The following is a 14,286-nucleotide window of genomic DNA, read 5'->3' as shown; positions in this document are numbered from 1 at the left end:
AATGGCCCCTAGCCCCCAGATAGATTGCAGGGCTTTTTCATTTGGCATGATGATTTGATAAAATCCTTTCCCAGGGATATCAGTTGCCAGTCGAGGTTTCGATTCCAGACCTTATTCATCTTCTGCTTGAGCTCAGCATGTCTCCATGGTCGTTCACCTTTATTTAGCGTGACACAACCAATAACCGAGTGTTGAACTGCCTTAATTCTCTCTTCATAGATATCCTGAGGGATCCGGACAGCCTTGAATCCCCCCTCCTCAGATATCAGCGGCTGCGATAGAGCCGGAATCGTGGTGTTCCCACTACCTCCTCTAACGGTATCGGCGAAAGAGGTTTTTTGTATAGGGGGCGAATGGCTAACTGAGAACTGTGTGAACGATTTCCTGTCGAAAAGGTGAGCAATGGCAAACGGCGAGTTGCCGCTAGCCGGAGAAGACGATGTCGCCATGGATGTAGGTCAGGGAAGAGGCGCTGCCATGGTCTTCATGTAAAATATGAAACCATAATAAAACAAGTTAAAGGACCTAAACTAACAAGTTCAAGAACCTAAATTAAATCCCCAAATCAAAACTCCTAATTAAATCCTCAAATTAAAACCCTCAAATCAAATCTTAATTAAATCCTCAAATTAAAACAATCCAATCAAAATCCCTTATTTAAACCCATAAATAAGAAAACTCTTAATTAAACTCCTAAATCAAAGCCCTAAAATCAAATTAAGGTAAGTCACAATCTAATCAAAACACCTAAATTAAATCTCCAAATTAGAACCCCAAATCAAAACCCCTTAATTATAAAGTTAATACAACCTAAATTAAAATTTCTAAATTAGTTCAACCCAAAATCTAAATAAAACAAATCTAATTTATTTAAAACCTAAATTAATTAAGATAAATGAGAAAATGGGAGAAGAAAAACTTATTGATTGATAGTGTTAGAAGATTGAGAAGGAAAAAGTATAAAAAAAAGGACTAAAAATATATTTTTCAAAAAAAAATGGAGAAAAGCGGAAACATGAACAATTTGTATCTTTTAGTTTTGTAGCCCTTTACCAAAACGACATCGTTTTGGTAAAGGGTCAAATTATAAGTGTCCAGCCCATTGGGATGGGCACAATCCTAATCCCCTTCTCCTTCCCTGTTGAGAAGGAGAATGAAAGCAGCAGCTATAGCAGCCAGCCATGGCTGCTGTAAAAATTGGGGGGCTAATTTGCCTCACCTATATCTTTTCTAGAGGCAGCGTCGACGCCCCAGGCGCCAGGCTGCGTCCGCCACTGACTTATGCCTCTCTCTTTTAGCCAACTCGAGGCTTTCGTAAGGCTCATCCCTTCTGCAATCAACGTGTCATATGGACAAAAAAGGAAATCATCCTTGGTTGTTGAAGCACAAATACAGAAAAGACAAAGTTACAGAACACATTAACATAGGTTGAGTCGCGGTCTCTTTAAAACATTCGCGACACTACCTCTAAATTGTGCAAGCAGTTTGAAATATAAGCCTCCTCCAAGATAAAACATATTAGATAAAGGAGAAGTACGATTCTGAATTGCACAGTTCAGAATCGGTGTAATACATATACCCAGAACAATATCTTAGTTGAAACAGTAGTTTATGAAAAAATACAGTGTATTAAAAAAATATGAAAATTAAAACTATTTATAACTGAAAAAGAAGCCTTTTTTTATACTAGTCAAGTGGAGCAATAGCGGGATAGTGGTAGTTAGTTGAGACCAAGTCTAGAGACCAATTTAGCTTAATAAAATAGTTATTGAAAAAATAATTTATTTAATTAAAATGATTTCCAAAAATTTTAATTAAATAAATAACAAAATTTTCTCAAAAATTAAGTGTCCATACCACAGCAACCCAACCAAACTCGGACGGACGGCGGCATGCGCACGAGCATCATGTATGTCCTCATCATTTCATAAAAGTGAGATACCCCTTGGGACACACAAGAGTGTGAGGGCGCTCTTTATACAAGTGACAATTTTCCAATGTGGGATGTTTTACACTATCTATATCCTTTTGGATGACTCAAGTAAATCTTAAGGTTGTTTTTGTCTCAATGAAAATTCAAATTTTTAGGACTATCTCAACAATCCCCCACTTGAATTTTTAAAAACATTGTACTGAGTAGTAATATATGATCGAGCATAAATAAAGGTATCTTTCGATTTGAACCCTTACATAGTAAATATAATTCATATTATACTAGAGTGACTTGAACTCTATCTCTGACATTATACCACGTCAAAACTTTTCAAAGTACAATTCAAGTAGGTCATGCATTTATAGACATACATCTATCCCGATATAGTGAATGCTTTAGTGTTTTGTCGTAAACTCATAGAAAGCGGACCCACTTCCACATTCACATTGGTGAGTCTGTCAGAAATACTCATGAAGTTATGTACTTCACTTAAAATGGAGTGTATATCTCATTAAGAGTTTCTATTACCTCAACCTAATATCCCTTCAGGAAATTCATGCTTCGAAATGCATGATCTAACTCCTATTACATCATAATTTGTTGTTACCCATTGAATTTATTTTTTGGAATCTCTAATCTATAGGTTGGGTTACCATTATGTGTAACTCATCATTGTAGGAGAAAAAGAAGAGGTTGAAGAAAATGAAAGGTTTGTAAGGTATTTTTGAAAAAATATATTGGAATAGTCTAGTTTGATAGCATATGTTTAAATGAGTCTACAAATATAAATGAACTTCTCCTAATGTCTAATTTTGTAAATTACCCTATATAGTATGATGAGATACATGTTTATCACGAAGGACGGATCTAGGGAAGAGCTAGAAAGACTTGAGCACTCACTGATCGTCGAAAAACGCTGAAACTATATACAAGATTTTAATTTTTTATATAAAATCACCAATTTAACACCATAAATTATATAATAATAAAAAACCACCACAAGCAGTCCCATGTTAATAAATTTTGAGTCTGTCACTGTTTATATTAATAATTTGCAACCCTACGAACTAAATCAATACAAATTGAAGAGCTTTGTGTTTTGGTGCTCTTCTCTCTAGATCTACACCCACAACCACAGCCTCCCACTGCCTTTCTCTGTTTTTCTACTTCTCTTTCCCCACCTCTCCTAAACCACTGGTTTTCCTCCTCCTCTTCCTTCCTTGTTGCTGCTGTTTAGTTGAGGAGGGAGGAGGAAGCTTGTCTTCTTTCTTCCTCCTCCCACCGTTTCTTTTTTCCGTTTTCGTGTTTGTTTTCCTTTTGTTTTGGGTCAGTTTCGTTAGTTGGATCATATATATTTCATCGTGCTTCTGGATCCGGTTGAACTGCACCTGTTGGTTAAATTCTCAGTTTTGGTAACCTTTTCTGTGTTAGCAAGAACAGAAACGGTAGATCTTATACGTAGATCACTGGATCTACATGGTTGCAAAAGAAATGACCTAGATCCGAAAGTTCAGAATGGTTCAAATTCTGGAGATTGTACTACAGTTGCTTTGCGGCGAATTTGGAGTTACGATCTATATATGTTTCAAATGTTGTCTTTGTTTAATGTACCTTTAATGACTTTTTTTTGCTTTTAATAGTCATGTTTTTGCTTTTAATAGTCATTTTCTTACCCTAGTGGACTATGTATTAGACTTAGCCTATATGTGTAAGGTTTTATTCCTTACTGGTTTCATCGTGTACTTACAATTTCATGATTTAATGAAATATTAGCATTCCCTATCAAAAAAAAAATACAAATTGAAAGTTGTAAAACTACTTCGTACTTGGCATGAAGAGAATTGTGTTCCTAATTCGATAGCAAACATTAAAAAAACTTTTTTTAAAGGGTAAATAGTTTATTATTCTCCAACTTTTTATATAACACACTGTTTAATCCCTCTATTTTAAAAAGCACATTATAAGAAACTTATGTTTTGTCAATATTAACTCTTTATTCATTTTGTCTATTTTTTTTAGATTTTTAACCGAAAATATCTTAGCTTTCAGGACCGTTATAATACAATACAAAATGATCATATTACTCTGTTATTTTCTGTCTGTCTGTTTATACAAAAGATAACGGTTAAAAATCTAAAAAAAATAGACAGAATGACCAAATGGTTAATATTGACAAAAGATTACTGTTAAGTAAAAAGTTAAAGACTAATAAATTATTTACTTTTTTAAATCATCACGAAAATAGTATGTCACACATTCAAGATTTTCTTTTTGTCTATCAATGCAGAAACTCTTTTTCCCTCATCGAATCCATTGTTTCTTTTTCAACTTTTAGGCTTTGAACTCAACTCGTCTTGTAAACAACAACAAAAAAAAAAAAATCCTAGTTGAATGTTAACATATTCAAGGTAACTAAAATATAATATCACGCTGGGAAAAAAAAAAATTGAAATTGTATTATGTTATGTTATTAATTCTCTACAACCTCAGCTAAGGTCTTGTTTGATAACCTACTTAATGACTTAAATTAAAATGTTAATTTAAGTACGTTTGATAACAATTATTTCTCTGCCACTTAAATTAGTAAATTAAGTTAAAAAAACACTTATTTTGATAAGTTAAAATATTTAACTTAATATTTTAAGTTAAACATTATCAACTAATATTTTTATAATAATTATATTACTCAATATTTTCAGCACTTAGGTTTCAAAGTACTTATTTTTTCAGCACTTAATTTTCAGTTTTATCAAACAGCACAGTGAGACTTCGGGGTGAAAATATCCTCTCCTAATACCCCATGATCAAACTAGGATTGAAGGGTCATGTCTTTCCAAAACTAAATCCTAGGCTCACCTATAAATTTAAACAATTACTGCTGGTAAATCCAACATGTCTTGCGTCTAAAAAGAAATCCAAGTACAAACTCAATGTTAAGTCTTTCAATTGTCAATGCTTTCCGAGATAAAAAATTTATCTAAGGTTAAAAAACATAACATCGATAACATGATCTATATATTCCACATGTTTATATATTATATAATTATAATAAAAATGATAATCGTGTTAAATGGATCGTGTTATAATTTCTATAAATTCTATTGTCGACACAAACTTGATGGTCTTACAATTCTAAGAAGGGTAAGTTACATGAAAATCACAAATGATAATAATAATTACAACCTTATTACGTTATAAATTTTTATTTTTAATACACAATAATAATAACTTAATCCTCAAAATGTCAAATAAATAGAAAACCACTTTCATTAATTGTAAAAAAAAAAAAAAAAAAAAAATCAAACATGATCTAAAATGGGATTAAATATAAGACTAATATTTACCTAAGACATTGTTTGGTTGATGGTATTTGAGAGTAAGTGAGAGTAAATATAATTAGATAACTTTGTTTGTTTTGAAGTGTAATTAAAAAGCATATGGAATTATGGTACTGATCCTTTTCTTCCAAAATTACCATTTGTCTTTTTTTTTTTTTGAACCAGAAAGTGAAGATCAAATAAATGATGGATTTGCATCGATAACAATGGTGTTTACAAGGCATTCCGGCACCACTGTTGAAAAGAAATCGCTAGCATTGAAACAGGCAAGCCTCGCTACCAAATGAGCTGCACTGTTCGCTAAGCGAGGAATAAAAACTAATTTAAAAGTTGGATTGGATCTTAGAACTACTCAACACCTCTAATATCATTCCATCTTAGAACTAATTTAAAAGTGGGATTGGATCTTACCATTTGTCTTTTATTTTATTTATATCAAAGTAATTTTATATATAATTACATTATTAAATCAGTATTTACCTTACTCAAGCACAAAAATTATTTCATACATCTCACTCCATATTACATTACCTTACTTTAATTACACTTCATCCAAACAATGCCAAAAGGTAAATAATTTATTAGTTCTCTCCTTTTTATCTAAGACACATATTATAAGATCTATCTTTTGTCACTGTTAACCATTTGGTCATTTTGTCTATTTTTTTAAGATTTTTAACCGTTATATTTAGTATAAACAGACAGACAGAAAAAAAACAGAGTAACGTTACCATTTTGTATCGTACTATGACTGTCCTGAAAGCTAAGATATGTTCGGTTAAAAATCGAAAAAAATAAACAAAATGATAGGTCCGATGTCTTGAACTTTTTCTCTTCAAAGGAGGGAAAAAAGAGCAATGAAGGAAATACCAAATACCGTTGTAACGTCTTTTTTCCATGGGAGGATGTCTTACTCAGGAAAGCGTTCATCACAGAGTTAATATGAAAACTAAACAGTATATTACATAAAAATGTGAAAACTAATAAATTATTTATCCAGGGATTACGGGCAAAGGTACCTTGAGTTCCAACAAAAAAGAGGGTTGTTTCCGAAGAAGGGAGCTGGTCAGCACCTCCAACCCCGTCTGCTTCCGCCTCCTTTCTCTTTCAGTACCTTTGCCCCACCCTGCCCCTATTTAGTCAGTACTGCTTTGGCTTGAATCATGCTCTTTGTTGCCCGATATTGACACATTTATGATACAAATCCAAACTATTTCCCATTTCAAAGAACGAAAAATACCTGGAAAACTTACTAAACACACAACTATATGAATAGCTCTAGATTTTCAACAGGCACATCGTATACCCTTGCAAGAAAGACCACTTGCGTCTGTTATTATAGCAGTCCTATTGAACACAATGTAAACAACGCTTGACAGCAATATTGTTAGGAATTGAATCGGAACAGATCATTAATTAAGTTGAATTATGAAAAATATCAAAACACGGCTAATTATGTCTTCTCTTTAACTTTCTTGCTTCAATCCACCAGTATTATTACATACAATTTTTCTCACAATTAAAACACTATTAATATCTTTATATTGACCTTAAAAAGCCTCCACGTTAAAACATCACAATTAAAAAGTCTAGACCAAATAAAACCCAGTTTCCTATTTTTCAAAAGAATCAACAGACTGAAATTCTGTCACTGCTAAAGAACTCAATTGTAACACAAGTAATACAGCATTCCACAATAATAAATTAGACCCTTATCAGTATAATTTGTCCGAATCTTATGTATAACTGAAATTGCAATGTCATTCGTTATCCTAACAAGCAATAACCTAAAAGAGATTTCACCACTTGCAATTTTACTTCTACCAATCCGCAAGCTTAAACTGAAAAATAAAAGAATACCACTGCTCAAAAAAATTACAATTGTTAAACACCACAACTACACCTAAAATGTTCAAACCCAACCATGTCAAACTACAAAGATTAGTGTCTACGGGGCTACACGATAATATATCCTAAAGTTAACACTCCTAGTTCGCACCAAGAAATCCAATAAAAAGAAGGAATAAAATATGATAATAACGATGATACTGGAGAAGACATCAAACATGATCAACAACACTGCACTCCATTCAATCAGAAACGGGCCATTTCATGCAACTCCCTGGATCAGTCCATTACAACACCTTAAATCCACGACCCCTTCCACGATTTCCCCTTCCACGCCCACGACCTGCAACATAAACAGATCATGTTCATCTTACGAGACTATGTTTAACCAATTCGAAATACATCTCATTTTTAACGAACATATGGTGCTGAAAACTCAACCTCCACCAATTTTCATAAAAATTCTCAACAACTAATGTAACACAATGCTGGTGAGAGAGTTCATAATTCATCCTATCTCTATAACCTTTAGGAATTAATATTTACTCGAACATCTCTTGAAAATTCATCCGAATTTGAATACATAAATTCTTTGGATGTTTAATTTATCATTCCAATCATCTCATTAGCTTTTGCAGTTTTGAGTTCACCTTCTCACCAAACTGTCACCAGATTAACAGCTGGCTTTTGCTGTGAATTATTTTAAATGTATCTTATTTTGTTCAAGGACGATTTTGATAAATTATAGTTAAAAAAGGCATACCATTGGAAAAACATATACAGCAGATAAAAAATAAATGTGAAAAATGTAAGTCATAAGTTGAGGAAAAAGGGAAGTACCACGGCCTTGAGCTGGTGCATCGTAATTGTAGCCTCCACGGCCTTGAGCTGGTGGTGCATCATAATTGTAGCCTCCACGGCCTTGAGCTGGTGCATCATAATTGTAGCCTCCACGGCCTTGAGCTGGTGCATCATAATTGTAGCCTCCATCTTGCTGCATGTCAGCATGAGGTCCATTATATCCTCCTCTCCCGCGACCACGGAAACCACGTCCTCTTCCTCGGCCCCTACCCCTACCATAGCCCCTACTGCGATCCCAACCACCATCTTCATATTCAGCAATAAATCCATTTCCTGAAGGAAGAAAACATCTATAAGTGCAATGCAGCATGAACCGTCAATACCTAAAACCATGATCCTCATTCAACACTTCCATCTACTGAGGAATCAAACTAGAATATATAACATTTATACACAAATTTTATAATACACATTAGATTAAGGGAGTGTTTGGTTCAAACTTCGGAATCGGAATTGGAATCGGAATGCTACGGAATCAGAATCGGAATGACTATTTAATTCTTTTGTTTGGTTCAAACTTCGGAATTGGAATCCAATTATTAAGAGATTGTTTGGTTCAATTTCGGAATTGGAATCAGAATTAAAACGGAACAAACTTTTTTTTTAAACTAATATATTTTTTATTAGATAATATAATAAGATATTATATTAATATATAATTTAATAAATTTAATAAATCATATTTTATATAACATATGTACAAAAAAATATATATATACGATTATTATGTATATGTGGGTAGTTATTAAAAGCAATTTGTAGTTGTTTAGTAGTGTATCTAAACAAAATAAACGTGGGTCTAGCACCAAAAGAAATATAACCAAACGTGGGATCATTTTTTTTGTGCGGTAAATTTGGAAGGAAATGGGAATGAAAATTGATTGATAGGGAGGGAAGAGGGAATGAATGATTCCCATAGATGATGGAATATGATTCCCATTCCTAGATTAAAATTGTAAAACCAAACGCTAAGAAACGAAATGAATCATTCCCATTCCCATTCCCATTCCCTACTATAAAATTGTCTAACCAAACACCCCCTAAGAATAAAAAAAAAAATCCAACAGCAGCATTATCTCATTTGATAACTAATGCATTCTACTGCCTCAAATAACAAACCAAGAACGAAGCAACCATTGGAAAAAAAAAAATATATGGTCAAGTTAATGGCAAATATTTTAAAGTCCCGATTTCACAAGCTCCAATTCAATTTCGAAAACAAAAGAATGGTGTCAAAACCACTCAGACGTACCTCTGCCTCTTGATCTTCCTCTACCACCCCGACCCCTGCCTCGATTTGGTGAGCCCTCTGCATCATAAAATTGACTTAGAACAAAGCAAAACATAGAATAGAGAAATGTGTGTAGAAATTCAGATAGTAAATGAGCATCACCTCCTTCGTAATCATATTCTTGGGGGCCCTTCACCTGTTCCGCAGGCAATGGAGGTTGGTATCTGATAAGGTAGTCATTATCAGTTATGAGATAGCTAAAAATTAAGATCCAACTCAATTGGTCATATTATATGTGCAGAGAAATACTAGCCAAATGGAATTAATTTTTCTGTTCTGGCTAACAGAGGAACTATTCCATGAACAAGGATATCATGATTCATGACACCCTGAATAAACAAGTATTACCCATAGAACATAATTATAAACAAGAAAAAGAAATCAAATATGCATCTCAATTTATTTCCAGGTGAACCAGCTTGTATGACCACTAAAAAAAAAAATTTGAAAAGGAAAAAATCAAGGGAGAAGGGATTATCCAACAACCACACTGCTATTCTGATAAAAAAAAAAGATGAGAGATGCTTTTCAACTCAACTCAACTCACTGCAATCTAACTTGTTCCTCTAAATCAAATTTATCAGGAAATTTTGTGAGGTATGTTTTAAGAAAGGAAAAGCACAAAAAGAGGCAACTATAAGCTCAATTGAGTATAAATGAAGGCTTATGATATCTCCAAATGCTGTGCCCCAAAATTAGGGGGGAAATAAAATAAAATATCGAGAACACTATCTACTTAGCTGCAATGTTGCTAAACAGAAGACAGAAATAAAGCATAGTATCTAAATAAAAGAAATATAGAACGGCATAATGGCCTTGAATAACCACAAGGTTGCTATCAACAAAACATCATCACATTTAATAGTAGGATTCTAAAGCTCACCCAATAGAAGACGTATTCAATTCCTTCTTGGAAAGGGTAATTGTAATCATCGATACATGCCTTGTGGTTTCCAAACTGCAATGACAAGAACAGGAGGTCAGAATTGTAGCAACAGATACCACATGATGATCTCTAACAGAAAAATATTAGGCATTGAGGTTTTCATCTCGGAATGTACATACGGTAGAAGGCCTTCCTCTAGGGGCTCCCATGTATCAGTTATGTCTGTGGATCCAATTGCTGTGATCTGATGGAGACCAACAATTCTCCTCTGCATCAATGAAGAAACACATGCATCAGAATCGGAATAGCATGAAACTCAGTAATATTACAAACAATACCTTGATTAGCTCCACAATTGTAACAGTCTTGTTGATGGCTCTTCCCATTGCCTTAAATACAATTTCGTCTGACCCTTTTTCCTGCAAAATTGGCATAAAAATAAAAATCACAGCGATAAAGACAATTATCAAACAAACAAGAACCACGAATAATTTTATACTTCAATTATTTTCCACCTATCAGCACAGGAACATGCACAATAGGCAACCCTTATCTCTCATAGTTATTAAAGGTGCGCCTATGGCGCATGCGCACCAGGTGCAGGCCTTAGCGCCATGACACCCCCATGGCGTGGGGCAACTGCCATGGTGCGCGCCTGGTGCGCCAAGGGGCAGTTGCCAAAGGCGCACTAAGGCGCGCCTTGGTGAGTTAGGGGCAGTTTTATGGGTTTTTTGACAGTTACATATATGGAACAAGTGTTGTGAAGGGTCAAAAAAAAAAAAAAAAGGGCGGCCCGGTCGCACTACGCGTCCCCGCTGAGCGAGGGTCCGGGGAGGGGTCCCACCACAAGGGTGTACTGGGGCAAGCCTTCCCCTGCCAATTTATTTGGCAAGAGGCCGCTTCTAAGACTCGAACCCGTGACCTCTTGGTCACACGACAACAACGTTTACCGTTGCGCCAAGGCTCGCCCTCTGTGAAGGGTCCAAAATGAGGGAAAAAAAAACAAATATTAAAAAGGAAGAGAGATTATACATTTGAATTAATTAGAAGAGGCAGCGACAAAATCTTATTATAAGAGGAATAAGTTTAGTAGAACAAAACACAGAAAACGAATTCAAACAGAAACAAAGCAGCCAAGCGAATTCAAACTCAACATGAGTGATTAATTTGGAGAGTTTTGATGAGGAGTAGAACTTAGGATTTAGTATTCAACTTTATATTTCTAACATGGGATTTATTTTGCATTTTAAAACTTATTCATGCTTAATATTGTCATGATTTAGTATTCATTGCATTTTTATGTTAGTTTTATAGTTTTATAATTTTTGTTTTTGTAAGTGTGCCTTGTCTCGCTTGCTATGGTGCACCATGCGCCTTTAATAACTATGTTATCTCTACTCTACACATATTTGAGTTTATGCCGGAAGTTGGTGAAGAATTAATAAATTACCTCCCAAATAAACATCAAACAGAAAGAAAAACAACCAGAAAACATAAAATAAGCAACCGTAACATAATTAACAAGCGCCTGGCAACTTAAGGACGTTACAATTTTCTCCCTAAAAATCACACACAAGGTTTGAATCCTTCTCCACAGATCCAAGTTTAAGCCTCAAGTTTCCATGTATATACAGAACCATAAAATCAAACACCGCCAGTTTATAAATCGTATCCGACATAAATTAAAATCTCAAGTAAGAAAAAAGGAGTACTAAAACATAATTTAGAACAGAGAAACATACTTGAAGCAGACTCATGGCATATGAGATATAACTGCGCATCCTTCCCTGACTAGTAATACGAATCTCATTCTCGTCAATTGGTGTATCCGCTTTCGGCTTCTCCACTCTTTGGTACCGATCCATCTGCAGTGACAAATTCAAACACATGAACAAAATCAGTAAGAAAAATTGAGGCAGAAAATTTGAAACTAGAAGAATCGAAAGGAAACATGAACTGAAGTTGGAATGGATCTGATCAACATGTACCTTGGAAAATTAAGAGATAAATATGCTCGGCCAAGAAAGAGCCCTCTTCTACGGCTTCGTTTCTTCTTTTACGCCCTAACCTGCTTGCGGAGAAGTCTGGTGTTCTATATACTCCCAGTTCCCAAAACTGCCCTAACCAAACCGATTTATAACCGGTTCAACCCGGATAACGCTCGGTTCTTCTTTAAATGCTGCCACGTTTTCAACACGCTTTAATTTATCCTACCAACACCTAGCTTTTAAATACACATTTAATTGGTCCTAAAAGAAATCTTAAAATTGCTGAATTAGTTAAAATATTAAAGCTTAATATACGAGGAGTCCTTAATTTGTTTCCAAAAGTTGATTACGACGAGTTCTTAATTTGTTTAAAAAAAATTAATTGGTTACGTAGCATTTTATTAGTCTCTAAACTTATTTAAAATGATATATCGATTATCTGAATTTATTTAAACTGACGTTAATAACATGGCATGTAAAGCGTCATCGGAATCCTTCCTCAAATCACATATCAGAAAGAATAGAAAGCTAGAAAGTGATCGGCGTCCGTTGAACCCGCTCTAATGTCCAAATAAGTAAGGATTTAGAAGGGTTGGAGAGAACTGAATACTTCGTGATAGTGATGTTAATGTATATATGTCGATTTATAGTGCTTAATGATCTTCCTTCTTCTAGAAAACGTTATTCTATTGAGAAACGTCCTTCTTTTAATGACGGGCAATTTTTCTTTAATGGCAGTCGGTTTTTCTTTAATGGCTCTTAATAGTAGGCAAGGCTCTTAATGGCAAACGGTTTTTACAAGCTGCTACATCAGAAGGCTCTTAATACTGCATATGGTTACTTGATCTGAAGGCTCTTAATATTCTATGTGTCGTCATTTATTTTCTACGGTAACATATGTCTCCTCCCTCCTCTTTCTAGGAAAAACTGAGCCCTTTAGGGTTCGGTGTGCCTAGTAGAAAAAAGCGCCTATTGTTACATTTCATTCTTTCGGCTTCCTTATTTTTTCAATGTTACTTTTATAACATGCTACTTTTTTTCTCTATGCATTTTGTAAAAAATAACCTTTTTAAAATGTGATCTCATCCTTAATAATTTGTACGGGAGTATTCTTCAATTTGTTTGAAGGAGTGTGTTCCTTGGAACTTTTTCGACTTAAGACATTTGATCGAAATCCTTTTAGCATGCATATGATTGACCTTTAATATAGTCGATTAAGGAATTCCGAAAGTAACTAAAGAAAGAAGTAGTATGTGTCTATAAGTATTCGTTTTATTAATAATTCTTTTGATTGCCGAAAGGCAAAAAGTTACATGACCTTTGTTGAATGACATGTTTTGATTGCTGAAAGTCAAGAAGTTACATGACCTTTGTCGAATGGCAGGAAGTTTCTGGCCGTTGAAGGATTTTCTTGCCAACATAAACAGTCAGTCCGAACCAATATGGAATATAACTGGAAACAGTGCTAAAGTTTTTGTGTTGTGATGACACTACGAAGGCCAAGTTCTCCAACGCCTCTTTCTTTCCTTCCTTGTCTTCATTCGTCACAATGATAAAGGTTTGCATTATCATGATTTTCTTTGTTCCTTTTGTCACTGCCAGAGGCTTCAAAAGATTTGAGAGGTTCACTCTTTGCAACTAAAGCTGTAGCATCCTCCTTATGAGTGCATGCAGCTTGATTTTCTTTTATATCCTTTAAGAGTTTAGTTTTCTTTTTAACATAATGTTGGAGATATTCTCTTGTTGCTTGATTGAAATTTAGCACCAGTTCTTGCACATCAACATTAAATTTGCTCAAAAGTCATAATGCACGGAAAACCCTTTCAGCATATTCAAATTCACAAATCCAAAGGCTCTGGGAGTCTTATTAATGGGGACTTGAGCATGCTTCCAACTATTGACTACTCCACAAATCCGAAATAGAGATAACATAAATTCATTATCCATATAAGGTGATATCTTGACAACATAAACAATTGTTTGTGGTTTCTCTACTAGCGTAATGGAAGGAAACGTTGGCCTGATAATTAAAGGGATAATCGAGCGTATGCCAAGAATCCCTTAAACAAGGGGAGGTGAACCTATTGGAAGCATTCTATATGGACGGTGATTATACATAGGGCGAACCATAGCAGAATATG

The 14,286-nt window shown here is 34.5% G+C and overlaps 1 protein-coding gene across 1 annotated transcript; it reads right to left on the bottom strand.

Moving 5' to 3' along the window:
* Positions 1–7,113: 7,113 nt before the first annotated feature.
* Positions 7,114–12,302, bottom strand: LOC136235432 (uncharacterized). The gene is made up of 9 exons (XM_066025098.1): positions 12,146–12,302; positions 11,900–12,022; positions 10,496–10,576; positions 10,337–10,425; positions 10,155–10,229; positions 9,374–9,435; positions 9,233–9,289; positions 7,960–8,253; positions 7,114–7,462 (listed from the first exon to the last, which is right to left on the bottom strand). Exons 2-9 carry the CDS (start codon positions 12,020–12,022, stop codon positions 7,407–7,409), a joined length of 837 nt encoding a protein of 278 aa, XP_065881170.1. The 5' UTR covers positions 12,146–12,302; the 3' UTR covers positions 7,114–7,406.
* Between the last annotated feature and the right edge of the window lie 1,984 nt (positions 12,303–14,286).

This window comes from Euphorbia lathyris, chromosome 7 (genome assembly GCF_963576675.1).
Source record: "Euphorbia lathyris chromosome 7, ddEupLath1.1, whole genome shotgun sequence".
Lineage (NCBI taxonomy): Eukaryota > Viridiplantae > Streptophyta > Magnoliopsida > Malpighiales > Euphorbiaceae > Euphorbia > Euphorbia lathyris.
Note: the sequence above shows the minus strand (reverse complement) of the source record. Positions and strands in the feature narration are given on the sequence as shown.

Bases quoted from the DNA above. Each gene is read 5' to 3' on its own strand.
- LOC136235432 (XM_066025098.1), bottom strand. From the start codon at position 12,022: ATGGATCGGTACCAAAGAGTGGAGAAGCCGAAAGCGGATACACCAATT. The intron at 9,436-10,154 runs GTGAGCTTTAGA...CTACCTTATCAG, and splicing joins TTGAATACGTCTTCTATTGG to ATACCAACCTCCATTGCCTG. The intron at 9,290-9,373 runs GTGATGCTCATT...TTTATGATGCAG, and splicing joins AGAATATGATTACGAAGGAG to AGGGCTCACCAAATCGAGGC.